The sequence below is a fragment of the Cricetulus griseus genome, chromosome 5, assembly GCF_003668045.3.
Source record: "Cricetulus griseus strain 17A/GY chromosome 5, alternate assembly CriGri-PICRH-1.0, whole genome shotgun sequence".
Lineage (NCBI taxonomy): Eukaryota > Metazoa > Chordata > Mammalia > Rodentia > Cricetidae > Cricetulus > Cricetulus griseus.
This window is the reverse complement of record NC_048598.1, coordinates 57,863,079-57,890,830: the sequence shown is the minus strand read 5'-3', so window position 1 is coordinate 57,890,830 and position 27,752 is coordinate 57,863,079. Positions and strand designations below refer to the sequence as shown.

The 27,752-nt window shown below is 46.7% G+C and overlaps 2 protein-coding genes across 15 annotated transcripts in view; one reads left to right on the top strand and one right to left on the bottom strand.

Annotated features, from left to right (window-relative positions):
* Positions 1–27,752, top strand: part of Eif2d (eukaryotic translation initiation factor 2D) — a 33,150-nt gene that overhangs the window by 2,866 nt on the left and 2,532 nt on the right. For 3 of the 13 annotated variants that reach the window (XM_027417698.2, XM_027417690.2, XM_027417700.2), the window contains 12 exons: positions 58–148; positions 1,005–1,112; positions 2,143–2,363; positions 3,095–3,212; positions 4,926–4,971; positions 5,555–5,658; positions 5,772–5,921; positions 6,265–6,354; positions 7,469–7,564; positions 8,278–8,398; positions 11,348–11,522; positions 13,924–14,098. In XM_027417698.2, coding sequence (XP_027273499.1) covers positions 58–148; positions 1,005–1,112; positions 2,143–2,363; positions 3,095–3,212; positions 4,926–4,971; positions 5,555–5,658; positions 5,772–5,921; positions 6,265–6,354; positions 7,469–7,564; positions 8,278–8,398; positions 11,348–11,522; positions 13,924–13,991 — 1,388 coding nt within the window. In that variant the 3' untranslated portion in view covers positions 13,992–14,098. Of the gene's footprint in view, positions 1–57; positions 149–1,004; positions 1,113–2,142; positions 2,364–3,094; positions 3,213–4,925; positions 4,972–5,554; positions 5,659–5,771; positions 5,922–6,264; positions 6,355–7,468; positions 7,565–8,277; positions 8,399–11,347; positions 11,523–13,923; positions 14,099–20,093; positions 20,458–20,504; positions 20,676–24,366; positions 24,580–27,752 lie in introns of those variants that run through there. The other 10 variants (XR_004770062.1, XR_004770063.1, XR_003485747.2 and 7 more) reach the window with 10 other exon arrangements.
* The window catches only part of Rassf5 (Ras association domain family member 5), a 63,893-nt gene continuing 54,446 nt past the window's right edge, over positions 18,306–27,752 (bottom strand). Inside the window, exons 3-7 of one of the 2 annotated variants that reach the window (XM_027417701.2) lie at positions 23,488–23,598; positions 22,257–22,554; positions 21,744–21,859; positions 20,401–20,549; positions 18,306–19,411 (exon numbers count right to left, since the gene is read on the bottom strand). In XM_027417701.2, coding sequence (XP_027273502.1) covers positions 19,387–19,411; positions 20,401–20,549; positions 21,744–21,859; positions 22,257–22,554; positions 23,488–23,598 — 699 coding nt within the window. In that variant the 3' untranslated portion in view covers positions 18,306–19,386. Of the gene's footprint in view, positions 19,412–20,400; positions 20,550–21,743; positions 21,860–22,256; positions 22,555–23,487; positions 23,599–27,752 lie in introns of those variants that run through there. The other variant, XM_027417703.2, reaches the window with a different exon arrangement.

The following is a 27,752-nucleotide window of genomic DNA, read 5'->3' as shown; positions in this document are numbered from 1 at the left end:
AAGGATGAAAATAAAGTGGGACCATTAAGTAAGCTGCTATGTTTTTATTTGCTACAGATTTGATGCTGCCAGGGGTAGTGGTGCCCCCTACTGGTCTGCCTGAGGTACAGCAAGGCGACCTCTGTGCCATTGCCTTGGTGGGGAACAGGTACTATTTCAGACAGCTGTGCCTTTTGTGTATGTGTGTCTTGGGGTGGGGAGGGGGGGTGGCTCAGAGGAACAGAGGTACAAGGGATGTGGAAGAAAATGACAGCTTCCAAAACTCATGGTCCAAGGTCTGAAAGAAAAAATAGGTTCCTCCGGAAGAAGCGGATAGTGGGCCCTTTGGTGTATGTTCCTGAGCCTGTGGGAAGCCTGTGAATCTAGGCAGAAGATGTTTGCAGTAACTTTAGATTTATAGAAGAATATAAGAGGTGGTGTAGAGTCCAGATACACACCACGATTTCCAGCATTCTCAGCGGCCATGTCTCTTGTAACCACTCTAGTTCTCACAGCTGAGGAGTGTTATCCAATCCTGGGACAATGCTGTGAACACACTCGAGCTTTATTTGTATTTCTGCAGGACTTTTTTTTGAGTACCTCTTTTCCATTCAAGGATCCAGTCTAGGATACCACATTGCACTTAGCTGTCCCTTCTTCTAGCCTCTTCTATATGTGGTGTTCTCTTGCCTTTGTCTTTCATCATCTTCACTGATGAAAGTGAAGTCTGATCAGTCTGATCAATTGCATCGTTAACTATGTTTTAATAACTTTATGGAAACATAGTTTACATATAGAGTTTGCCTATCTCAAATCCACAATCAGATGGCTGTTAGTGTGTTTACAGCTGTTGAGCCATCATGTTGCTGCTTTTTGATTCCAGGGCCCTATACATGCTACGCAAGTACTTCACTGTTGAACTGTTTCCCCAGCTCCTGCTGCTGCTTTTGATAAGGAGCCAGGAGTCATTGTGTGAACAGTTCAGTGAGGAGACTGCCTGACCTCTTCTCTTGCTTCCTTCCTAGAGCTCCTGTAGCAATCGGAGTGGCTGCCATGTCCACAGCTCAGATGCTGGCATCAGGCCTGAAGGGGAAGGGCTTCTCTGTGCTCCACACTTATCAGGACCACTTGTGGTAGGTGCATTGTTTCTTCTGTTTACAGGCAATGGGGGTGAGGTGGGATGGGTGGATGGGAGAGAACAAGAGCCTGAGATTCAGAGGTGCAAGTATTGGTCTAGGCACATCCTCATGCAGCTTGTGGACCTCAGACTTCCATCCGCTTGCCAACTGTGTGAAAATACATCTTTCTTATCCAGACAAGAAATTACAGACACTTTGGTTATTTTCTAGGCCTGGAATTGTCCCAAAGAATTGCTCTGGACAATTGTTTGCCCTGCCCTTCACTGTGGTGATGTACATATAGTACTAGTTAGTCTGACTTTGTCCATTTTAGACATCATTGGGTCCTGAGACAAGTGCTTCTGACTCCAGATCAATTTCTAGACAGCAGGGTGATAACTGACTGTATGTTATTCCAGTATCACATCTGGAACACATGCCCTGGCTATAACAATCCACTTCAGATCCACATACCTGCTCTTTGTCTGGTTAATGTCACTTTCCTCCAACAGTAAATAGTGTTTTTCTCAAAAGCAGCAGGACTAGGTTTTCTGTGGGGGGATGAGCTAGGGGTAGGGGAAGGTTGAGATGGGGTACCATTATGTAGTTCAGGCTGACCTAAGAACTTGAAATACCCTGGTCTGAGCTTCCTAAGGGCTAGAATTGTAGGCATTTGCCACCAAGTCTGGTTCTGTAGCCAGGTGTTATAGCATATTGGTGTATATTCATTCTTTGTATTTTATCTTTTATGCTTTTCCTTTAATCTCTGTCTCAGGCTGCCTATAATAATAAATACTATAGGTGATCATTTCTTTGAGATAGGGATGAAATGAATATCAGTCTCCATTTTACAGATGACAAAGCTGAGGCAACTTTTCTGGGCCCAGAATAATTGAATAGAGTTGAGATGAGTGTACATCACTTGGACATTCTGGAAACCCCTGCCTTCTGGTGCTGTCTTTAAATGCCTGACAGACTCTCCCCCGACCAGGGTGGGTGAGTATTGTGGCTACTGCTTGGTGTTTCTGACATTAGATTTTTCCAGGAAATCTGGAGACAAGTCCTCTCCACCTGCCATTGCCCCATTGGCAGTGAATCCCACAGATAGCAATGAAGAGAAGGTGGACCTTAGTCTGCAAGGAAACCTGAGCTGCCTTACCCTGGAGGGAGAGGAGGAGAACAGGAAGGTTCATCACCCAGAAGCATCTGAAGACACCAGCTCCGGGGCCCAGAGCCAGGACTGTGTGGATGGCAAGCCCCTTCAAGGTGTGGCTTTGGGAGTGGAAAGCTCACACCTGTCCTTTAGATTAGAATGCATTGGTGCTCTGGGAGAGGAACACAGAACCCTTATTTGGGGTCATGCAATAGTTCTGTATGCCTTCTTACAAAAATCATGCCTCTGGGTGCCTGTCTGCCTGTCACATAGTTTCCAGGTGTGAGCTCCTAGGGCTTCTGGTTCTGACTTCTCTGAATGAATGTTCTTGGCTTGGTGGCACTGTGGATTTGGTCTTTGCTGTAGGGCTAACCCTTACAGGGTCAGTGTTCAGGCGTCTGGAAAGGGCCAGTGAGATGTCTCAGCAGACAAGGGCCAGTCAGATGGTGCAACAGGCAATAGGGGACCAGTGAGATGGTGCAACAGGTAACAGGTGAAAGTACTTACTGTGCAAACCTGGCCACTGAGTTCAATCCCTGGAACAACCCATGATGAAAGGAGAGAAGTGACTCCTGAAACCAGTCCTCAGACTTCCACACATGCTGTAGTATCTCACACACACACACACACTCTCTCTCTCTCTCTCTCTCTCTCTCTCTCTCTGTCTGTCTCTCTCTCTGTCTCTCTCTCTCTCTCTAAAAAGTCTGTAGCCTGGGAGCGTTGGTGCCAAGGGATGGGATCCATTTGAGCCAAGCTGATGAGGGATGCAGGGAGGGATGGAGAGTGTCCAGTGCTCAGACAAGGTGGGAGCCTCAAGGAGGGTGTGGTTTTCTTTTCCTTACAGAACAAATGGATGAGCTGTTACACCAGTGCTTCCTGCATGCCTTGAAGAGTCGAGTCAAAAAAGCTGACCTCCCTTTGCTCACTAGTACTCTCCTTGGCAGTCACATGTTCTCCTGCTGGTAGGGAAGGCACTGCTGTGGGTGGAGGCTGGTTGAGTGACATGGCTATGAGAAGGGCAGAACAGAAAGTTGATCTGGCAAATAAATTAGGTTCTTGGCTTTAAAACCTTCCATTTTATCCAGGGGAAAGATACTAAGGTTAACAGTCCCAAGATTCTCTGACTCCTCTTTCTGCCAAGGTGTCTCTCATGAGTCAGGTACCATGGCATAGACTGCAAGAATCCTTGGACAGCCTTTGTCAAGAAGTTGCCTGTACCGTTCCACCCTTCCACTTAGGAAAAGTTGTGCCTGGAGGAGAATAGGGTTTGAAGCCCACACCATTGAGAATGTAGCCACTAGGAAAGGGAGGGAGTGTTGACTTTGAAGATGGAGCCTTTAAGGTTCAGTTGCTACCTCCTTAGCGTAGTTAACCAAAGCAAATTGCAAGTAGTTGAAGGGCTTTTCTGAGCCCAAATTTCTAATACTTCTAGGATTACTGTAAAGTTGCACAGCCTGGAGTATACCAGCTGCTTGTTAATACTGAAAGAGCAGGGTCTTTTCTGCATACCTCATAACCTGGTACTGTGGCTCATGCCTGTAATCCCAACACTTAAGAGGCTGAGGTAAGAAAATAGCAGTGAATCCAAGGCTAGCATAGGTTGTTGAGTGAGTTCCAGATCAGCCTGGGTTGCAGTGAGAATCTGTCTTAAAAAAAAGAGGGTGCAGGTCTACCCCTATATGCATATATACACACAGCCTGCTCTGCCTCATAGCAGACAGTGTGTTCCTGAGACTTGCTGTGTTTTACAAGTGGTAATTAATCCCATCTCTTCCTGACTACACATGGCCCAGGGCAATTGTGGCATTAGGGTCCTTGGTAATTTGTCTTGCTCCTACTGCATTGCAAGTGGCTGGGAAACGGGGTTCTGGAACTTTTTTGGGAGCAGGCATTAGATTTGAGTGAGTTCTAGGACAGTCCCCCTGATAGTCACCCTGCTATTGAGTGCCAGGTTTTGAGAGAAGATATTAAGTTCCTGAGAAGAGGGAGGGGTCATAATTCTCATTAGGAACCTCTATTCCTAACTACCGTGAAAGTGCTTTAGGGCACGCATCAGTAGACTGCAAAGAGCCAGATAGTAAATAATTTAGTATTTCCAGGCTATGTGGCCTCTGTTTCAGGTCCTGTGCCATTGTGTACTAGTGTGACCAATGACAGCAGGTAGTGATGGGTGTGGCGGGGTGCGTTAGGCTCCAGAGTACAGAGTGCTGAACTCTGGTATAGACCTGGCTCCCTCAGTGTGAGGTAGCTGTTGGTAAGGTTCACTTTGAAATGGAACTTCTGAGGCCATTAGGGGACTCTCTGGTTTGAGAGAACTCTAATAAAGCTATGTCTGATTACAATAGTCACTAATTACATGTGGCCAGTTTAAATTAAGTTGAATATTCAGTCCCCAATCTCAGAGTCTCAGTTGGTACATTTCAAGTGTTTCATAGTCACATGGATGACTAGTGGTTGCTTTCTTAGACACCACAGATAGACATCCCAGTGCCACAAAAGTGCTATTGGATAGTCCTGACTCGGAGTAGGCCATACTCCATGTCTGTCTCTGATACCACAGCTGGGCAGAGAACTCCAGAATAGTGGCCACTCTTTGACTGTGGGGGAGGAAAGACACAAGTGTCAAAATTCACCAAAATTCACTTTAGTTTAACTTGCCTTTTTATCTGTCCTAGCCCCAAAGGACAGCAACTGGACATAAAGAAGTCAAGCTATAAAAAGGTAAGAGCCCACACCTTCTTTGCATGTCTATACAGAGTCCTGTAAGGATGCATGGGAGATAAGATGGATGTGGGAAGCCCTGTAGACAGGGCTCAAGATACAACTAATAAGCCTTTTGATTCTAAGTATAATGGGAAGTAATGAAACTCTCCTTGAGTTAAGGCACCCACTCCTCTCTCCCTTTTGACCCCCTTCTATCTGATTAGAGTTAACAGACTTTATCAGTTGGGCAACTTTTTTAAAATTAATTTTATTTTTAATTAGTGTGTATGCATGAGTGCTGGTGCCAGAAGAGGCCAGATGCCCCTGGAGCTAGAGTTACATGCAGTTGTGAGCCACTGAACATGAGTGCTGGGAATCCAACTTGGGTCCTCCGCAAGAGCAGTGTGAGCTCTTAGGCACTGAGCTGTCTCTCCAGCCCCCAGTGTGCACTCTTGACCACCGAGCCATCTCTCTAGCCCTCTAGTAGCTTCTTGCTCCCCAACTTGCAGAAATGTGTGTGCTCTAGTTCCCACCTGACGCTAGACCTTAGGTATTCTGTGTGTGGAGTCACTGAAGTCCCTATACTGGCTTCTCTCCCCAGCTCTCAAAGTTCCTGCAGCATATGCAGCAGGAGCAGATTGTTCAGATCAAGGAGCTGAGCAAAGGAGTGGAAAGCATTGTGGCTGTGGACTGGAGGCACCCGAGGTAAGTGTGGGACCTGTTACTGCAGCTCAGTTGGTTTTGGGACCTGGGCCACAGATTGGGGACCACCAAGGCACTGGTATAACATGTGCTTTTTCTCTTCTGCTGGATTTTAGGATCACATCTTTTGTCATCCCCGAGCCTTCCCTGACTTCCCAGACTGTCCAGGAGGGTAGCAGGGAACAGCCCTATCACCCTCCAGATATAAAATCCCTCTACTGTGTCCCAGCCAACATGACCCAGCTCTTCCAGGAGTCTGGCCACAAGTGAGTTTTGGAGAGCAGCCCTTTCCTGCCTACATGGTGTCTGATGCACTTTCCCGTCATCCTGAGTAGTGTTTTCCTGTGACTGGCAAATCTGCTCTGCCCATCTTCTTCTAAATGCAGTGTCACACTTTCCTCCCTGGGGATGGCCTTTGGGTTAGGTAAATGAGAGAGTAGGCCTCTCCATCTGCAGCTGCACTTCAAGTAGCCCTGCTCGCCTCCCTCAGGGAAAGAAGAGAAAGGCGAGAGCCAGGGAAAGAGCCCTGCTGAGCAGGAAGTATGAAGTTTACAGTTGGACCCCAGGTACAGCTTGACCTGACCTCTGGTTACTTCTTTCTTCTCCTAGGAAGGGGAACGCGCTTGAGGGCAGTGAAGTACGCAGGATCATCATTGACTATGCCAAGAAGAACAACCTGGTGGATGCAGACAACAGAAAGTACGTGGGCACCAAGAATGGAGTCTGTCTTGTCAGGGCTTCATTTCTAACAGACAGACATTAAAGGATGCAGGAAAGAGGCTGGCAGGATGGTTCAGTGAGTAAGGAAGGCACTTGCTGCCAAGCCTGACTGCCTTCAGGGTCCACATGGTAGAGAGAGAACCAACTCCTGCAAAGCGTTTACATGTACACTTAGCATTGTGCACTTAGAGACACACACACACAGGCACAGAGATAAATGAATGTAGTAACTTTAAAAACAAAGGACAGGAAGGATTCTGGAATGGAGAATAACTATCACAGCATCTTAGAAGTAGGCAAGCCCAGCGTTTATAAACCTCAGGTCGATTGCATGCTGTCTGGACGGACCCTGAGCTGAGTACACACGTCTCACACATGTTCAACACTGATGTTCAAGTGCATATGGCTATTGTCAGGAAAAATGCAACCTTGAAAAAATAATCACAATCATTGTGGCTTTTTGGTATGATTTTTCTTATAAACGGGCACAGGTGGCATGCTAACAGATAAGTTGCACTATTTTTCTATCCTAGACATCCTTATGATTAGAGAGGCCTACACATGAATCTAAAATATCTAAAATATAATCTAAAAGTGTCCCACTTTTAATAAAGGTTTTATTTATTTGTTTTGAATTGCTATGTATTTTGTGGTGTAGGGAACAGAACCTATGGCTTCTAGAAAGCTGGATGTGCACTCTGCCACCTCACCTCCAGCCCTGAGTTCCACTTTAACTATATGGGTCTCTGGGGCCTTATGTAACAGCTTATTCCAAGTACACATTGTAATGACTGTAGCGTTTAGCATTTACATCCATCCTTCCTTGCTAGCCTGCTGACTGAAATTAAGCCTTGAAAGATAGGAGAACTTGGCTCATAGCAGAACTGAGCCAAGAATCCTGGTTGCTCCTTCCCACATTTCTTCCACCATTTGCTTGCCTCTTTGCCTTCCCATCAGTGGGCTTTACTGCCCAATGGCCTCTGGTCACATAGCTGAGTGGTCCTAGATGGCACAGAGCACACAGGTGATGGATGCTGTCCCTTTGGAATGGTTGAGTCTTATGTTGTCTGAATGCATCTTTTTTTCCTTTTAGTCTGGTGAAATTGGATCCTATCTTATGTGACTGCATCTTAGAGAAAAATGAACAGCACGTGGTCATGAAGCTGCCATGGGACTGCCTCCTGACCAGGTAATAGGGAGTGGCAATCCCTTCCAGCTTTCCTGCACTGCTGCCTGTACCTTACAAGCCTGAGTGCCTGAATCCATGTCCTCAGAAGCCAAGTGACGCAGGCACACCTCTGCCATCATCCTCTGAGGAGACGGAGACAGACACAAGAATCCTTGGAAGCTCATGGGTCAGATAACCTCATGTGTGCAGCAGTGAAAACAAAGGGACCATGTTTTAAAGAGGGCGGTAGTTGAGACTGCCTCCACACATGTTACCTTGCCATGCCGGTGCCTGCAATGATTCACATGCGCACACACAGACATACATGCAGTCACTTCATACATAAAAAAGACCAGGTCAAAAGTGCATTGCTGGAACATGTGAGCAACGTGACATGGCACTTAGAGGCAGGAAGCTGGTACAGTATTTTTTGAGGTGGGTAGTAACCTCCACAAAGCAGACAGTAGATTCCCAGGAAGCCAAGCAAGTGGAGAATTTCTAGGCACTCAAGTCACTGTTGTTTTCTTCTCTGAATCAGTGGGTGTCAACTTTGGCTTTACTTTGTGGATCTTTGAGACACTGAGTTCATTGGTCGGTGTGGTTCAGCTCCCCAGGTGATCTCAGTGCTTCTAAACTGCATCTAGATTACAAATAAGTGCCTCAAAAACTCTCACTCAGTGCTCATGGTAGCAGGGTGCAGAAAGACCTGTTTATAACTGGAACTCCCATTTTAGGTGTTTGCAAAATATGCAGCCTGCCTACCAAGTGACGTTTCCTGGACAGGAACCCATTCTGAAGAAAGGAAAACTCTGTCCAATTGACATCACCCTTGCACAGAAGGCTTGTAATAAAAAGGTAATTTAGAAATATGGGGGCATTGACTGTGACTCAGGGCAGAGCATTTGCTTTGCCTGTGTTAAGGCCCTGGCTTCCATCCCTTCCACCACCCAAAAAAGATCCAGTGTTTGGGGATGGTCACTTAGTTTCCTTGCTAAGTTCTAGTTTCCTGATTTGATGGGAGCCTTTTGGATTGGATGGCCCGTGTGTGTGCCTGCACTGACCCTGGGTGGGGGGTATCATTAAGCAATCCCTCCTGCCTGCCCTCTGGGATTTTGTACTAAGAAACTTGCTAGAACTTGTTTCAAAAGTGAAGAATATTTTAGTTTACGTTTTTACTTGGTACTTTATAGGCCTTCATCTCTTAAACAATCTACCTCTTGGGCCTTGCTCAATAAAAATAACTTGTAAAAATTTGCTGAAGGAGCTGTGTTTAGTTTGCCAACACAAAGTTGTAGGGAACAAATTAAAACTGCCTTCAAATTTGTAGAAAGATGTTCTCTTCGAAAGGAATGTCCTTGTTCTGCATGTGTAGAGGAGAAAGATGGATAGAAACCCCGAGAACACACAGGCTTGGGCTCAAGACAGATCTGTGCAGAGTATGTGGTTCTGGGCCTAGGCTTTGGGTTCCAGTGTGGCCTTCTCTCATCTCTGAACTTCCTAGTGCCTCAGTTTCCTTCTGTGAAGAATGGAGGTAATACCTGCCCTGTACCTCAGTGACCAAATGCAGACTGTGTGTAGGCCAAGCACTTAGCAGGAAGGAAGCAGTGCCTAAATGAGAACCAGTCATGGTAACCTTAATTAGCAACAATTGCATGCCAGGTAGTATAACAAACACCTTTGTGTATATTAAGCACAAATCTTTTATTAATAATACACCATCCAAAGATGAAGTAGGTGTTGCCTGAAATGAGTTATTTCCTGGAGGTCTGCAAGCAAAGATTTTTGTGACCATTTGTGGGGAGATACAGCCAGGGTCTCAGGGAGGAAGCTGACTTTCTAATGTGATCTCTAAAGCCTCACGTTGTGGAAGACTGTATCTGTAGTCCTTGCAAGCATAAAGTTTTTTTTTAAAGGCACTGTGGAGAGCAGCCCCTCCAGGCCACGTGAAGGTGGTCCTTTATCATTGGTAGTTGTGAACTAGAGAAGTTGTTGAAGAGCAACAAGAGGAGGACTGTAATTTTACATGTTTGTTTTTAATTTTGTCTTGTGGGTGTTTTGCCTCATGCACATCTGTGTGCCATGTGTGGTGCCTGTGCCTGTGGAGGCCAGAAGAGGGCGTCAGGTCCCCTAAGACTGGAGTTACAGACAGTTGGGAGCTGCCATGCAGGTGCTGGGAGCTGCACCCGAGTCCTCTGGAAGAACATTCAATATTCTTCACCACTAAGCCATCTCTCCAGCCCGGGATTGTGATTTTTATAACTTTAAAAAAAGGATTTATTTATTTATTTCTATTTTGTGTGTATGAGTTTTTCATATGTTTGGATACTACATGTATGCAGTTCCCATAGAGGCCTGAAGAGGGTGTTAGATTCCCCAGGGAATTGGAGTTCAAGGGATTTGAGCTGTCCTGCAGGGACAGGGAATTAAGCTTCTTTGGAAGAGCAGCAAGTGTTGTTAACCATTGAGCCATCTCTCCAGCCCTGATTGTGATTTAAAAAAACAAAATAAAACAAAACAATAATGCTTTCCTTTTTGTCCTAAAGTCATGTTCTTCTCATTTGTTGCTAATAATGGGAAAGCGTAATGCTTTTGACTAGCTATGTGATTTAAAGAACTGTTGTCAGGTACAAGTATTTTATTATCATTATCATCATTATCATTGTTGGGGTTGGGGAGGGGAAGCATGCATGCTACAGTGCATGTATGGAGGTCAGAGGTCAACTGTGTAGCGCTGGCTCTCCATCTACCTTTTGTGGATCACAGACACTGAACTCCAGTTGGCAGGGTTGTGCAGCAAGCACCTTTACCCACTGAGCCATTTCCCCTGTTACTTCTGCTGTTAGGTTTAAAACAGTTCTTATCTTGCAGGGCCTGGTGGTACACGCCTCTAATCCCAGCATTCAGGAAACAGAGACAGGTGGATCTCTGTGAGTTAGTAGAGGCCAGCTTCATCTACATAGTTTGAAGCCAGCCAGAGAGACATAGTTGAGACTCTGTCTTTAAAAAAAAAAAGAAAAGAAAAGAAAAAGAAAACAGAGTCCTTAATCTTTGGAGATACATATACTGTAATATTTATATATGAAATGATCAGAAGTATGAGGATTTGCTGTAAAGTAATCTAGGAGCCATAAACCCAACTGGCCTGTAAGTTGACAACTATTGAAATTGGTAATGGATATGTAGGAGTCCATTACACTCTTGTACTTTTTTGAGACTGGGTCTCATTATGTAGCCTTGACTGACCAAGAATTTTGCTATATCTAGACCAGGCTAGCCTCAACTCTAACTCATCTGCCTCTACCTCCTGAGTGCTGGGATTAAAGGTGTGTACCACCATGCTTGGCACCATATTATTGTACTTTTATTTATGTTTAAAATTCTCCATGGTTAAAAACCCTAAGTTAAATGTTATAGTAGGATAGAGTGTCTATGAACATGGATGAGATAGACAGAAAGACACCGGGGTTACAGCCATAGAGAACTATAGTGGGAAATTACCAATACAGAGTCAGGTAGAAATGTAAGGGTATTTAATAGGGAAAAGCCTTACTTACAGAGCAACCTAGCCAGCCGGTGTGGTAGAGGTCTGTACAGCAAGAAGCAAAGAGAAACTGAAACCGAAATGCAGTCACACTATGTCACTCTGACCACGCCCTCACAAGCCTGGTCAGGCACACCTGTAGCCAGCCCCTAAGAAGGCGTGGCTACAGCTTCCCCTACAGAGAACTGTCGGGGACCGTGGGTGAGGTGGCTGCCGAAAGGAGAGAGCATACCATGAATGAACACCGTCATTACTGTCCCCAGGTGACTGTGGTCCGGAACTTGGAGACCTATGGTCTTGACCCATGCTCAGTGGCTGCCGCTCTCCAGCTGCGATGTCAGGCCAGCACCATCGTCTCTCCTGCCCCTGGGGCCAAAGACAGTCTACAGGTGCAGATCCAAGGAAACCAGATCCACCACCTTGGCCAGCTATTGCTTGGTAAGTATCCCTCCTGAGAAGACACTTTGGGCTGGCTTGGCAAAGATCTTGCCGCTGACTCACTCGAGTCTAGTCATCATACCTATATCTACACAGTGTTTACAGTGGCTCCACTTCATAGTGGTGCAGAAACGGTACATTCCAGAGAAACTGTACTTCAGATTTTGAAGTCCGAACTCTTCCAGAACTAGCATTGGCTAGAAAGTCTGTTGAGATGCTAGGTAGTAGCAAGAGCCCCTCCCCCATCAGTCATGTGACCCAGGTGGGGCCCAACCAGAACGACATACTATGCTGAGCCACTTAGCTAAGGTGTTCTCTACATTAGCTGGATGATGTGCCTTTTCAACTTACCATATTTTCTCTCTTTTTTTAATAATTAAAAGAATTTTATGTATATGGGTGTTTTGCCTGCATGTATGTCTGTGCACTGTGTGTGTGCCTGGTGCCCTCAGAAGAGGACACCAGATCCTCTGAAACTGGAGTTGTAGATGTGAGCTATGGTTGTGAGCTGCCATGTGGACTCTGGGAATTGAAAACTGGATCCTTGGAGGAGCAGCAAATGCTCTAACTGCCAAGCCATCTCTCCAGCCCCTCGATTTGCCATATTTTCAACTCACAATGGGTGTATAAGGGGACATAACCCCATCAAGGAGCAACAGTCTGTATATTCACTTGTACACACACTTGAGTTTGTAGCGGTGAGCAGGAGAGGAAGCCAGAGTTTGAACCTGACCTTTGGCCCTTTCCAAGATTACTGCTCTCTCCATCATACATATTCTTAGCTTTCCTCCTGATTTCCCTTTCTATAAATCATGTTGTGAGTGCCCTAGCTGTGCCTGGCATTCAGCTGGGCTGTGGAAGGACATCTCCTTGGTTATAACTGTGCTGCAGGACTGTTGGCCTGTTTTGCAGACGGGAGAACTGAGGCTCAGAGAGACACAGTACCTTGACTGGAGTTCACATGACTCTGAGTACTGTAGCTGGGCTCTGAATCTTTTTATTCTTTAGAACCGAAGTTGCTTTGATTCTGTCTGGGTCTCTAGCTTCTATGTTGTCCTTCACTTAAGCCCTCCTGCACCTCTGCCTGGCTCACCTTTCTAAACTAAATAACCCCATCATTCCCCCTAGAAGGGTGTCTGTCTTACCCATGCCTTCCTTCTTCAGGAATAAGCCCCTCCCATCCTGCCCTGTTTGTCCTGCAGCCTCCCCCTAGCTCCCAGACATCCTAATTCCACCCCAGCCAGTTTCCTTCTGTTCTCACATACACTGGGCACTTGACATCTACCTGCTTGTACCTGGCTGTCCCTTGTCTTGTGTACCTTCCAGTATCCCTGGTCTGTCTGTTCTTACTGGGTCACTGGCACAGCTTGGGGGTAATACCCATTTCCCTTTGAACATGGTAAAAATTACTAATATTAGTACTGCTCAGCTGTGTTGATGTTTCTGGTTAGTGTCTGGAGCTTGGCTAATTTTTTCTCTAATGTCTGAACCCTCTGCAAAATAGAACTTGAAATAGATCTTGCCTTTCCCATGCCTGCCTCACACTCAAGAGACTAGCACATAGCACATGCTCAATAAGTAGAGTTATCTCATGACCTATGACAATCCACAGCAATTGACTTCCAAAATTGAGCTCTTTTATGTGGAGAGCCACATGTGGTGGAGTGGGACTAAGAAGAGACGGAAGAAAATAGACAAACACACACATGAACTGACACACATCTCTCTTTGTACATCTAGATCAGCAGCTCTCATTGTGTGTTGCAACCACATGGGGGAGAACAACCCTTCCTAAGACTGTTGGACAACACAGTGATATTACAACTTATAGCTAGCAAAATTATAGTTACGAAGTAGCAATGAAAATAATTTTATGGTTGGGGTCACCACAACATGAGGAGCTGTATTCTTTTGTTTTTTATTTTGGTTTTTCAAGACAAGGTTTCTCTGTGTAGCCCTGGCTGTCCTGAAACTTGCTCTGTAGACCAGGCTGACTTCAAACTCAGATCTGCCTGCCTCTGCCTCCCATGTACCAGGATTAAAGGTGTGCATCACCACCGCCCTGCTGAGGAATTGTATTAAAGGATCACAGCTTTAGCAAGTTTGAGAAGCACTGATGTAGATGGTAGCTAGTAGAGTGTAAATGACCAGAATATACCGTTCAACTACTGTGTGTGGTAAATGGCCCATCCAGACACTAGTGAGCTTGAACAGGATGTAGAAGGTGGGTCATGTGTTGGAAATTATTGAGACAGATCCTTGACAGCAGGGATGAGCGCACTGGAAGTTTAGTGGACAAGGAGGGGCAGGAGGTTACAGGGCCCAGGGGACATGGAATACAGGGAGGGGCAGTAAAGACTTGAGACCAGGCTTGGCTGAAGATTTTCTTTTTGGATTGTAGAAGAGTATCGGCTCCCTGGAAAATACATCCAAGGCCTAGAAAAGGCCCCCAAACCTGGCAAGAAGTGACAGACTCATTTTATGCAGTGGATCCCATGGGAACCCAGGTTCTGAGCTGGTAATTGATATGAGTATTTTCAACTTTTACAAATAAAAACTGTAATTCTTTACTGAAAGCTTTTATTCTAATCTAAATTTGAATGCCCGTGTCCTTCACTTAGTGAGAATGTCCACATGGTTTCTGTGATTTAGTTCATGCCCTGTGTTAAGACCAGGGCAGCCCATCCAAAGCTTAGCAGGCAGAGCCTTCCTGCTTTAAAGCCCCTCTACCAGATAGACAGACCCCAGCTTCCTACTTAGTGTTCCTATGACCTAATTAACCTCCTAGGCCTGCCAGCCCCTTCATGTCCCATAGAAAGCAGCCTGGCTATTCTCTGCCCTCAGTCACAGCAACACAAGGAATGAACTCTAAGCAGAGCAGCAGCATTTAGGCCAGTAGACATAAGAACAGTGAGACCAGAACATGGGTTCCTATGCGACCATGCTTCTTCCCCAGCTGGATACAGCAAGCTGCCATTATTGGCTAAGTTTGGTAGCTTTGTTATAGTGACGCCTTGGACAACAAGTGCCTTCTTTAGCCCCAGCTTCTTGTTGGAAGCTTGGGTTGTTGGAAGGGCTCTTCAGCAGTCTTCAGAGGTCTCAGGAAGAGGAGCTCTATTGGTCTGATTACACAGGAGTTACTGGATGCCAGAAATGGTTCCACCTTGGTTTGTGCAGGTCTTGTCTGTAACTAGGGCTCTCTATGTAAATAGGAATAAGAGTGGTGCAATTGTAAACTCCTTAAGAGTTCTTGGATTTTACCAGTAAAGAATTGCTTTTTTTTTTTCTTTCTCATCCTTTTAAAAACTGAGATGAAAGAGACTTGTTCATCTACTGTCCACCAAATCACCTGTTTTAGATCTGAAAAGAGAGGGGCGTGTGTAAAAAATGTATGTGACAACTCCCACCTCTTGCTGTGAAACCAAGAACAGGCCTTTTCACTGGGTAATAAACTTCTTAATCTCACTAATCCTCTCTCTACCAGCATGCACGCACTGAACATGAAGTACCCTCTAGAAGCCAACTCTAGCAGGATCCTATTACAACAAAGCGTCTGTACAGGCTGTCAGGAGTGGAGTGTGTGCAGAGCTAACAAAGGACCCTTGCATACATACGTATGACATGCAGCACTGCATTCTCATAGGCTCATCTATGAGAATAATGTTTTGCACGCTCTTGGAAGGTAGTGCTGTAGAAATCGATGACTTCCCTGCTAAAGGCACAAAGCCTGTAAGGATCTGCACTTCACTGTGGTTCAGCCTGTGCTCTGCTGTGGTGGTGTGCTGTCAAGGCCTGTGCTGGGGTGTGTTTTCCAAGAATACTGATATATTTGCACTGAATCATCTTCCTATTTCCCCTATGAATGGCATGGAGATGTGGAAAAGGGTGGAGCAGAGTCAGACCATGGAACGGAGTCTTTTTATGCTAAGCCAAATAATCTGTACCAAGAATTTATTAATGCCATGCTACAGTGAAGTGAGTCCAGTGAAAACCAGAAACTGCTTCATTCCCATGCCCCTTCTGGTAGGTGGACAGATGTTACAGATTTACATAGTGATTGGCTGAGTTTTCGTAATTGTTTTTGGTGGTGGGGGAGGCTCCTATCTTAGGTTTCCCTTCCTCTCAAATTCATGGCCTCTTTTTCTGTGCACACACACACACACACACACACACACACACACACACACACACAACGTAAATATTATAACATAACGAATATATAAATTCAACCTGCTCTACTTGAATATATCATTTCAGGGTTGACCACCAGGTATTGGATAGCCAGTTACGGAGCTCATCCCTGGGGAAGAGTATTTCTCCCACTCTCAACATTCCGTGGTTAATATAGTTCTTTGTCTAGCTGTGGGGCTCCATGAGATTCCCCCATTCATGTTGGCCAGTTTTTAGCACCAGACATGATTTCCCTCTTGTTGAGTGGGCCTTAAGTCAAATTAAACAGGGGTTACCACCAAGATGAGAGTGCCACTATTAATACCTTTAGGGATATTTTGCCATGCTGGTTGTTATGGTTCATAGGTGTTACAACTGGGTAGGGCTATTGATTGCTTCCTCTCTTGGAAACTTGAATCGCCCCCCAACCTGTCCACTTTTACTTTCATGGTTTTTGGTTTCTGCAGCAGTTATTCCAGGTTATAATTTCACTTCTGAAGATTTGGAGCTGGGAACCACAGGTGAGAGAGAACATATGATGTTTGTCTTTCTGGGTATGGGTTACTACTTTTTTTTTTAAAGATTTATTTATTATGTACACAGTGTTCTGCCTACATGTGTGCCTGCAGGTCAGAGAGGGCACAGATCTCATTGAGATGGTTGTGAGCCACCATGTGGTTGCTGGGAATTGAACTCAGGACCTCTGGAAGAGCAGGCAGTGCTCTTATCCTCTGAGCCATCTCTCCAGCCCCGGGTTACTACTTATTATGCTCTTTTCTAGTTCATCCATTTACCTGAAGATTTCATGGTTTCACTTTTCTTTACAGCTAATTCCATAGTTACAACTATATTCCATTGTGTATTAGAGTATATGTACCTCGTTTTCCTTATCCGTCCATCAGTTGAAGGACATTTAGGTTGTTTCCATTGCCTAGTTGTGAGTAGAGCACCTGTGAACGTTGCTGAGATGTATCTGTGTAGTAGGATGTCGAGTCTTTTGGGTAATGTGCCAAGGAGTGGTATAGCTGGACAATATGGTATGTTTATTTTTGGATTTTTGAAGGTTCTCCACACGGATTTCCAGAGTGGCTGTATCAGTTTGCAGTCCCATCAAAAGTGAATGAGGATTCCCTTCTCCTCACATTCTTTCCAGTATTTGTTGCCAGCTTGACTGGCAAAAAATACAAATACTGATTTGTATTTCCCCAAATGCTAGGGAGAATGAGCATATTTTGAAATATTTCTTAGCCGTTTTTATTTCATTTGAGAAATCTCTATGGTTCCTTAGTCCATTTTCTGAATGGGCTGTTTGCTTTTTTTGACTTTTTGAATTCTTTATTCTAGATTTTAGTCCTTTGTCAGATGTATATCTGGCAAAGATTCTTCCATCCTGTGGGCTTCCTCTTCCCTTGATTGGTTTCCTGAATTGTTGGCTTTTTTCTGGGCAAATGGAATCCTTATTCAGGAAGTCCTTTCCCCTACACCTATATTTTGTAAGATACTGCTTATATTTCATCTAGCAGTTTCAGCATGTCAGGTCTCACATTTAGGGCTTTGATCCATTTGGAGTTAGTTTTTATGCAAGAGGATGGAGTCAGGTGGGTGGGCCACGTGTCTGTCCTGGCCAAGGTCTGCAGGTTGGAGTCTGTGTGGCAGGGATGACCAGACTAAGCTGGTACACTGGATGTGGGGCTCAGGCTGGACTGGGGACTGGGCATGGTGCCTGGAGTAGGGGACTAGACAGACCCACCTGGCCTGGACCCTGGTGTAAGATGTGCAGGACCAGAGAGGGTAGATGTCAGCTAATTCTTTAAAATGTTTTATTGTAAGCAGGTGTAGTGGCAGATACCTTTAATCCCAACACACAGGAGGCAGAGGCAGGTGAATCTGAGTTTGAGGGCAGCCTGGTCTACATAGTGAGTTCCAGGACAGCCAGGGGCTACACAGAGTGTATGGGACACATTTGCCACAGCACACATATAGAGGTCAGAAGAAAATTTTCAAGAGTCTGTTTTCTCCTTTAGATCGGGTGGGCAGGCTTGGCAGCAGCTCCTTATTCACTAGCCATCTCATCAGTCCTGGGATTGACTGGCTAATTTTAAGGATGTCTGGTGGAGAGCGGTAGATGCTCCATGCATTGCATGATTGATGCATGAGCAACACTGGAAGGCAGTGGTTTCTCTAGTTAACTTATGTGGCGGCTTCTGTGAATTCAAAGATACTGCTTTGCTGGAAATCAGAGGGTGCCAAAATGAGGGCTGCTTGGTACCAGTTCAGCCTTCCCATGGCTGAAATCATCAGTGACACATTAACATCTTAGTTTTAAGTAATTCCAGAACAGAGCTATTGCTTACGTTTGTAGCCAGAAAGCCCCTGCTCTTTTCTAACTCAACATGTGCGTCGCTGTCAGTCCCCTCCCCACCCCAGCACTAGGGAGATGGAGAAGAGGCAGTTTGGACAATCTTCTCAAAAACATCTGGATAAGTAGCCTTTCTTCCCAGCTCACTACAGAAGAAAACTGGGCTCTGCCAAGAAATGTACCTACTGCTGCTCCATACCGCACACCAGCTCAGCTCCCATAAGATGAAGTTCAGTGAGGACGTTTCCAGTGAATTGTTTTTGCAGTAAGCTTTTATTACTCATTAAAAAACATATATAAGAAAGACATTTAGAAAGAAAATATTCTCAAAACAACACCCACAGAACAATACAACCATAGAAGGCACTACCACCAGCAGTTACACCCAGCTCTGGGACTGAAGGAACTTGACCCTTCCCAGAGTCTCAACCTCAGTAGAGGTCCTGTGTCCAACTGCTTAAAGTCTGAATTTTACCATAGTTTTCTGAATAAACACATTTTCTTTATATATAGTTATATGCCTCTATGTGATATACACACACAAACACATATATATATATATATATATATATGTTTGTGTGTGTGTGTGTGTGTATATATATATATATATATATATATATATATATATATATGACTTTTTTTTCTTCTCAAAAATAAAATAGCCATCCATGGAGGGAGGTTCTCAGCAGCATTCACAGTGTTTGCAGCAGGAGCCATGCCTTCTCCTAATGCTACAGACATGCAGGGTGAAGGGACTGACTTCCATCTGTCCCTGTAATCCACAGGAGGGAGGGAAGTGATGAGGCTGAGCACCAGGTGGCTGACAACCAGGGTTGATAGCATGCACAGCCTCAGAGTTGCTAGCTTGTGTTGCTTTGGCAGCTCTGAAGAAGACTGAATGACAAGGACCCAGCATTCCTCTGGGACAGGAGCGATGTGGACTAGCCTGAGCTGGGGAGGGAACTTTTGAGGCTACATGAAGAAGCTTGGGCTTGAAACGACCCGAGGGGTGTGGAGAGGCAAGGGCAACAAGAAAGTGGTCTCTTCTGAGGCTACATTGGAACACTGGCCTTCTTTGAAAGGGACAAGTTTTAATCCCCTCTATTGAGTGTCTCTGCAGTCCTGGCTAATTTGTGTTCAGTCTGCACTAGTCAGAGCTGGAGTCATAATCTGATGCTCTCATTGTGGTTTAATAATATCACATCTTCAAGTCAGAGTCTGATCAGGAAGCTTGATGGCAAAGAGGTGTGTGATCGTCACCCTGTGCTCTGAGGCCCTCCTCTCTACACCACCATTGTCGTCTTCCTGCCAGGGGCAAGCCAGCAGGAGAGCTTTCTACAAACATGCCCTGTTCTTCTCCCTGAAAACAAAAAGGCACTGAAGTCACCGGGCAGGTCAGGCCCACAGGCTTGCTGAGGACTGTGCTGCAAGCAGACCATGCTTTGCAACAGAAAGGACCCCACCGCCCGCCATAAGTGGTCAAAGCTACCACTCAGGCAACAGCTGGAGAGGATGGATGCCGAGGTAGACGGAGCGGTCCAGGCCCCACTGCTTCCTAGATGCAGGCAGGTTGTAGACAATTTGGATGAGCTTCTCTGCAATACTTTCTGGCGACTCAGCAGGAAACTAAAATAGTTAAGTGGCTGGTTTCCCTTTGGTAGAAACCCATGAGGACAACAATATTAAATTCAAATTTTAACATAACAATCAGGACAAAGACATGCTGAAATGACACACAGATGTAAGTATGTGCCTTTGGGTTTGCATGTGCACGGCCCATGGGGTGACAGAGACAGGGCCTGGTTGGGCTGTTAGCCTCTGGAAATCTCAGGCTAACCCCGAGTGTCTAGTCCTAGTGAAGAGGAGGCCCCTGGGGGCAAGGAGGACAGTCCTTTCATGAGCATTTCCCTGCTTTCAAGGACTTAGCTGAATGAATATGCCACATTTGACCCATGAATAAAGATACTAGAGGTGGCAAAGAACTGAAGAAAAATCCAGAGAAAAAAGAAAGGGCTCTAAAACCTTTCTTCCCTTTTTGCCAGCTGGTGTGATTGACTGGAGCTTGGTGACCAGAGGCAACTATTTGGTTTGTGAAAGGCCAGCAGAATGAGCAGGGGAAACACTGTTCTTCCCACATGAGTTCTGATCCAGGCGGAATCTCTCAGAGTCATGGTGCCGTGGGTTGACAGGAATCAAACCCTGCACAGACACTTTGTGGAAGAGACTTTGTGCCACATCTGTTAACTGCTGGGCAGGCACAGGTGGACCCAAAGGCGTCTTGAGAATGTCTGTTGCAAAATAATAAAATAAATCGGAGGGTACTCAGAGGACAGAAAGGAGGCCGGTTACCCAGGCTTCCCTTGGGACTCCCGTAACGCCTCCTCCAGTTTCTGCCGGAATGTGTTATACTTCTTCTGCACTTGGTGAATTTTGTCCTGCTCCTCTTTTTCCAGGATAGTTAAGAAGTTCTGGAGTTCAGGAATGGAAAAGGCATCCCACTGTGAGGCAGGGAGGAAGAAGTGGAAAAACAAGGAGAAATGGTTAGAGGTTGACATGACCCAAGGGCCCTGCCACTGTCTCCAGCCTACATCAGTGAGCCAGCCCCATGCAGTTTGAACATGCAGGTACCATGAATGACATTTGTACTATATATGAGGGTCACATCAGCCACAAACGGCCAAATCCTGGCACTGCAAATGCTGTTTTTACACAAGAGTCAACAGCAACTGAGGTCTTCCTCACTTTGGTGCTGGCTGTGGTCTCCAGAGGCAGGATGACTTCTCACTAGCTGTGGACCTCGGCTCTAGCTGGCCAGGCTGACCTCCACATGGGAGAAAGGGATGAGATGCCAAGCTCTTAGTACAAAGGAGCATTTATGGTATTTCTGCTTTAATCCCCACACTCCATGGAGAGAAGGTAAAGAAACCACACCATGGAGCCGCCAGCAGCATAGACAGCTGCACTTTTGTTCTCCCAGCCCCAGCCCATAGGCCAGCAGAGCTCATAGGCTTACTGGCTCCCTTCTAACAGACTCAGCTGTAGACTCCCATGATGAGTTGTCTTGGTTGAAATGAGGGCAGAGCCCTGATCTGCCCAGATCCTCCAGCCAGATCTCCACTGACCTCCCCCCCCCCAAAAAAAACAATAACAAAAACAACCAATCCTGCTCATGCTCAACCTCCACCGAACAATGTGATAAATACTTAGACCCTCCTTCTCTGTCACTCCGTGAAGATCACATTCCAAGTATCCTGGACTTGGAAGATTACTGCCTGATTTTATCCCATTTTTGCCAGGGGACTGACACTGGTTAGTCCCCTCTTGTAGAAAGGAAGTCATTTTAGGAGAGAAAATGACTGAAAACTACCTATGCTGAGTTAAAACCCAGTTGGAAATTGTTGGGCCTTAGGCCATCCTGGGGCAAGACCAGCATGGGTCCAAATACAGTTTCTCAGTGTGTAACCCCCACCCACCCTAGTACACACCCCAAGCCTCATTTTCACAAACAAAGCAAGTGAAATCCTTTGTACAGGCAGTGCCATATGCAGGTTATAACTTGCTGTGCTCCACTGAGAATCCTGGGTTAAACACTGCCTATAGCCCAGCTCTCACCAGAGCTCACAGTGCAGTTAGGACAGCAGCACTCCTCTTTCCCCATCCAGGGCTGGGTTTTGCAAAGGGTACAGACATACCTCTACCTCTCCGGTTTCATTCTCCTTTAGCACAAAGCTGAGTACGTCAGTGTCAGGCCCAGCCAGCAGACGAAGGTAGAGAGGGCAGTCAGCAATGGAGAGTTTCTGGAAGAGCACTGCAAATAAAGAGTGAAGGCTTGGGTGCTCCTCTCGACAGAGCAGGACAGGGCGGGGCCTGGGCTTGGTGGGATGGACTTGGAAATGCACAGGTTGGGGCAGATAACAGAAATGGACATGGTGCTAATGGGCATGAACCTGACAAGACAGTGGTAGCTGTCTTGCCTGGCATTCAAGAGGCCCTGCCTCTATTTACATCATCATCTTATAAAGATCAAGAGCCCAGAACTCAGATCATGCCTTTTCTGTGCATGGAGATGGACAGTGGTAGATGTGAGCGACCTGATCAGGCTTTTTGTTTTCCTACCCAGGTCCCATCCAGGGCTCACAGTGGGTTTAATGACAGTGTGTGGGCACTGGCAGACTAGGGAAAGGCTGGGAATGCTCTCATCATACCTTGTCCATCTTTGTGTATCCGCTTAAAAAGTGCAAACTTCTGTGGGTTGTCCACAACCATGAATTTCTTGAGCAGCCCCTGGATGACCTCGCTGACAGTGGTGGTGCTGCTGATATGCAACTGCTTGATGGCATCAAGTGGCAGGTAGAAGGATGTCCGCTTATCTGTGGTGGCTGCGGGGTTCACTTCCTTAATGGCATCATAGATAGACTGGGGCCGGATCCCAGCAGGTACCGTCACTGGCCGCCGGAGTTTCAAATGCACTTTGATGAAACCTGTGTAGGTGCCATCTTCACTCTGCAAGTGGGAAGTACATCTTGTGTGATTCTGCCTGCCACTCAAGCTTATGAACTGTGGAAGCCCTGATAGGGGCCATTCCAGCCAGCCTGTGGAGTTTCTTCCCGAGTCTGCCAACTAGAGGTGCTGGAGGTAGGATGCTCCCCTCTCCTCAAGAGCCAGGAGGTCTAGAGCCCAGTTACTAGAGAAGATTGGTGGGGCTGCTATGGCTTCCTTCACAGGAAGTTTAGGCTGGCTGGCCCAAACCATCTACCAGACAGGTGCCAATTGCCTTTGTCGAGTCCTCAATCCAACAGGCAGAGTCTTCAGGCACCTCTCTACCTCAGAGCTATGCAGGGGCATCAGAGGTCGAGTCCAGCCCAACAAACTCCAGCCTCTGGCCTTTTCTGTGGTACCTGTGTGACTTGGAAGCCCCAAAGAGCCAGTTGCTGCCGGTCTCCAGCAGGGGGCAGGGTTCTTCTAGTATTCCCTTAGAGACAGTCTCTCTGACCCTGTGCAAGGTCAGGGTGCTCGCCAGTACACACTCCACTCCTCTTGCAAAATTCCCCTGGCAAAGGGCTTCCTGGGGACCAAGTCTCAAAGCCTTCATCACTGTCTTTAATCCCCTAAAGATCTCTTACACTGACGTAAGGGGAGGTTAAGCTTTCCCAAATTGGCCAGAGTGTGAATGGAACAGAGATTGTATCTGAAGTCTATTCTAAAACCTAATCTATTTCTCCGGGTCCCCAAGGCCACAGAAAGCTGGGCCTGGACAAAGAAGAGGGAACTGCAAGGGAGTCACTCACTACTTCTGTGGGGAGAGGGGATTCTGGATGGGCAGGGACAGGCCTTGCTTATCACCTTCATGCCCAGACAGAGTAGACAGCCAAGCAGAGAGGTGGGGGTGGGAGGACAGAAGGGATGCTGGGTAGGGGGTGGGCGGGCCCTGCTTACCAACTTCATGCCCAGGCAGTGCTTCTCCCGGCTGTTGTAGCTCTCAATCTTCTGCTTGAGCTCCTGTAGCGTGGGCGGGTGCTGTGTCTCCTCCACTGCCTTGCAGACATTCTGGAGCAGACAGAGAAGAGCAGTGCAGACAGCAGCTCTCAGTATACGAAGGGCAGTAAGCATGCCTCCCAAATGCCTCCCCGGCTGGGAAACAAGTGCCAGCCTAAGAGCAGTAAGGGGCCAGCCACTCAAATCTCAGCCTCAGGCTTCACCGCCTTTGAAATGCGACTCATACATCCCCCAGACTGGCTGGGAAACCAGTGTCAGTGTGCCCCACAAGCGAGCAGTGGCTGTGAACTTGGTGGGTGGGTAGAATGTCGTATGGTCATGGTTTGCTACGGAAAGGGTGCTCATGAATGGAAAGATACAAAGCCATGGTCATGGTCGATCTGTCTCAAAGTAATGATAAAGCTGCTGCTGTGTGAACACATGTCAGCAGAAGCTGATGACTTGGACCCAGGAAGCAAGGACACCTGCCCTCCATTTCGGAGCTCATGTCTGACCAATGAGCTTTGCTCACAACAGATGAAGATATGTTTGTCAAATGAATGAACTGGTAGGGATAGGGGGCTGTAGTCCCTCTACTGGGGATGGTCAGCATTTACTGAGCACCTAAGTACTACACTAAGTACTCAGCCATCTCCTTGCATCTCACAGAACCAAGCTGCATGATGATTCATTACCCCGTTTCCAGGTGAGAACATCAAGACTAAGGCATTTCATCTTGACTAATACCCTTATCCACATGTGCAGAACAAACCAGAAACCCCACATGTGTCCTGCTATGCTCTCCCTGCGTCACCATGTTTTGTTCTTCTCCTCCTACAGTCCTCAGATTTCCCCTTCCCAACCTCTAGAAGACGGACGGATGAAGTTGGAGTGGAAGTCCATACCTCACAGTATGGTACATGGTGGATTCTGAGGTCTACACTGTTATTTTTCAGTCGGTTCTCTGGATTTCTCTCATGTTCATTGTCACTTCCCAGTTTTGTCTTCATGCTGCCTTGAGTGACTTTGATTAGAGGAGCTGGTTGGTGAAAATTCTCCCCGAATTATCCTGATCTTAGAAATCCAGCAGACTTAGGACTAGTTTAGTCACGTCTGGTACCCAGAGAGAGATGGCTTTGACATCACCTGACACCTGCTCTTGGGTTTGGTTTGGGGAATTTTACAATGGGTCCCACATCACACTGCTGCCGCCATCAACAGAGCTCGCCCCTGACCTTCCCCTTCAACACACCCGTTTGTGGAGTTTCACCACACTGCCAACATCCTCCCACTCTCCGACCCCACAGCGCACAGGAAACTGCAAACGCCACGATTGCCCAGAGGAGTGGGCACTGCTGGGTCTGGATGGCCCCACCTTCCCAGCGCCCCACAGAGACGAGGCAACATTCTTTTCATTGCAGGCTCTTTCCATAGTCTGCTCCCTATGTATGCACTTTCCACCCAGAGCTCCTGATGGCAACATCAGTGTGTTGGCTGTTTCAGATGCCTTCTCTGACCTACTACCTGCATTATCCCCCCCCCCCAACCTCCATGTGCCTGTGTCCCACTCTGCTAGCGAGTGGCCAAGTACAAATGAGAATGAAGCCCATCTCAGCCTGGAGTTCTCAATTGGCTATGTGGTCACTCTAGGGCAGCCTGCTGCAGGGATCAGCACCCTACCACACCAGTAATGGTCACTGAATTTTAACACTGCAGGCTTGGTATTGACAGCTGGTAAACCAAAACTCAACCTGTGGAACACTCATCTAAGCTGGCCTGATCAGTGTGGCCAGTTCTAGGGATCCTAGTGGGTCTTACGTCATCTGGGAAGCTGGCAAAATGTAGGGGCCTGCCAGGATGCCCTCTTGGATCTCTGAATTAGAGCGTGAAGAATTTCTAAGGAAAAACAGTTGCTGGGACATCTCCTGTTTGCTTGTTATGAGTAAGCCATGTGAGCCTCACAGGCTGCCTTCATTTACTGTTGACTCGTTAATCTGGGGACTTTCAGACTGGAGCCTCTCATTTGTTTTCACTTCTGGGACTCTCCGCTGCCAGTTTCTATAAGCTGGGCACACACCTACAGTCCTGGCTGTGGCTCTGCCTTGTCTTCTGACCATTTCCACTTTGAATAAGCTGCTGTTTTATACTTCATTCTGCCCGTCTCTAAGGTGGGTAGACTTATTCCTAGCACATTCTCATTCATCTACAAAAGAAATGTTAAGTGATATAAAACTCCATAAGCCCCTTGGAAGGTCTCAGTTTTCAGTCAAGCTCCAGCCATTTCCTTGTTGAAGTAGCTATGTTGTGGCTGCTGAAGGCCTGTTTCCACACCTCACTGTGGACCACAGTGAGTCACAGCTGCGTTGGCCTTAGATTTCTTCTTCCTGTTCTACTTTTATTCATTACATCAACCCATCTATTCTCTTCCCTTCCTACAAGCCTGGGAAATGATGCAAGTCTGTACCATGGGTACCTTCCAGACAGGCAGAAGACAACATCCATTGACCTCAGCATTGGAAGTTCTGGCCTTCCAGGTGTGTAGGTGAGCTCCATCCATCTAGCTAGGAGAGTCAGCAGTCTTTGTGTGGCCAACACTGTGAACCATGCTCCCATAGAATGTCATCATCAAATGTCAGCACCCAGTTCAGGCTGGCTGCTGCCCACACTGAACCTGCCAGGCAAGATATAACCTACAGATGGAATGAATCACTTAAAGTAGGCCAACCAGTGAGCCCTGTCCAAGAGCTCAAAAGCCACCACCAGCCTGGGAAACACCATAGATTCTAGACTCTGGGTTCTTAACTAATTCTGGGTTCTAAACTTTGGAGCACATTGGAGTCACTGGGGATTTTCTAGAAATATGGCTTCCTGAACTTTCTCTTCAGAGAGTGCTTATCTCATGTTCTGGGATTCAGGAACAAGGATTTTAGAAATCTCTCAGGTGATTCCAACATGTTTCAGGGTCTAGAATCCGTGACCCTCCCAACAATTCCATCCCACTAGTAGAGCTAATATTTTGGGGCCAAAAGATAAATGTTGCCCCCACAATTTACCTAAAGGCAGTATCCACTGTGAGCAAGTCAACAACTGAGCCTGTTGAGAGAGGACTGCTGAAAAGCCGGCCTGTCTACTGTCCTAAGCCATGCAAAAGGGGGGAGGAGGTTGACAACCAAGTAAAGAGGCTGTGTGCTAGGAGGAGGCACAGATGCCCCTCCCCAGATGATTCCCTAACATCTCAATTAAAATACCCTTAATGGGCTGGGAGTGGTGGCATGCACCTGTAATCCCAGCAACTTAGGAGGCAGAGGCCTGGTCTATGTAGTGAGCTATCAAGACTATCTCAAAATCAAGTAAAGTAAAATACCTTCAACAAGCCCCGCACAGAATAGATTTATCCTAAGTCAAATCTGGCTGTAATTTATCTTCAAGGCAGCACCACCACACTGGCCAGTTGTACATTGTAATCAGTGACAACAGGAGTCCTCAGTTAGTTATTCCACTCTACAGAGGGTAGCTACAGAGGCCTGCAGCTGCTAATCCCCAAATGGGTCCTGGACAGACTAAGAAATCTCCAGTGAAGCTCCCAGAGTGACAAGTAGGCAGAGGAGTGTGTCCATTCTCAGTGTTTGCTTTACCTTGATTAAACCACACAAACCTCTCTAAAATTTTCCCTCCCCCTCTTTTAAAATGTGCCAGCATGTTCTCCTTGCCCAGGACTTTCATCATCTCACTCCCGTCTTCCCCCCTGCAGTCTCTTTGCCTGGCAAGGCCCCCCTAACCACTGCTGCCTGAGTGGTGATGGTGGTGGCAGCGCTCCTTCATCACCATCGCCATGTACTCTTCTCAGCGTGGATGTGCTCACTCCCCTCCACAGCAAGTAGATGAAGAAAGTTACCATCATTGCACCCGCCTGCAGCTGAAGAGAGTGAACCACAGCCAGACTACAGCTAAGCTTATGGAAAGCCATGCCTTCTGGACTTTATCTACAGTCTTGCTTCCCCCTCTCCTGGATGGAAGCTCCTTCACGACCAGGGCCATATGACTTCATTTCTTCTGTGCCCATCAGCACTGGGCACAAAGAAAATAAGGAACAGTTGCTCAAGAACCCTCGCTGGGCCCTCCCTGACTGCAGGGGACAGGGGTTTCCTCTTCTCTAAGGAGCTGTGGTGGGCCTTGAACTTAAATGTGGTCTGCATTCTGCAAGTGAAGTAACCATGCCTGTCTTG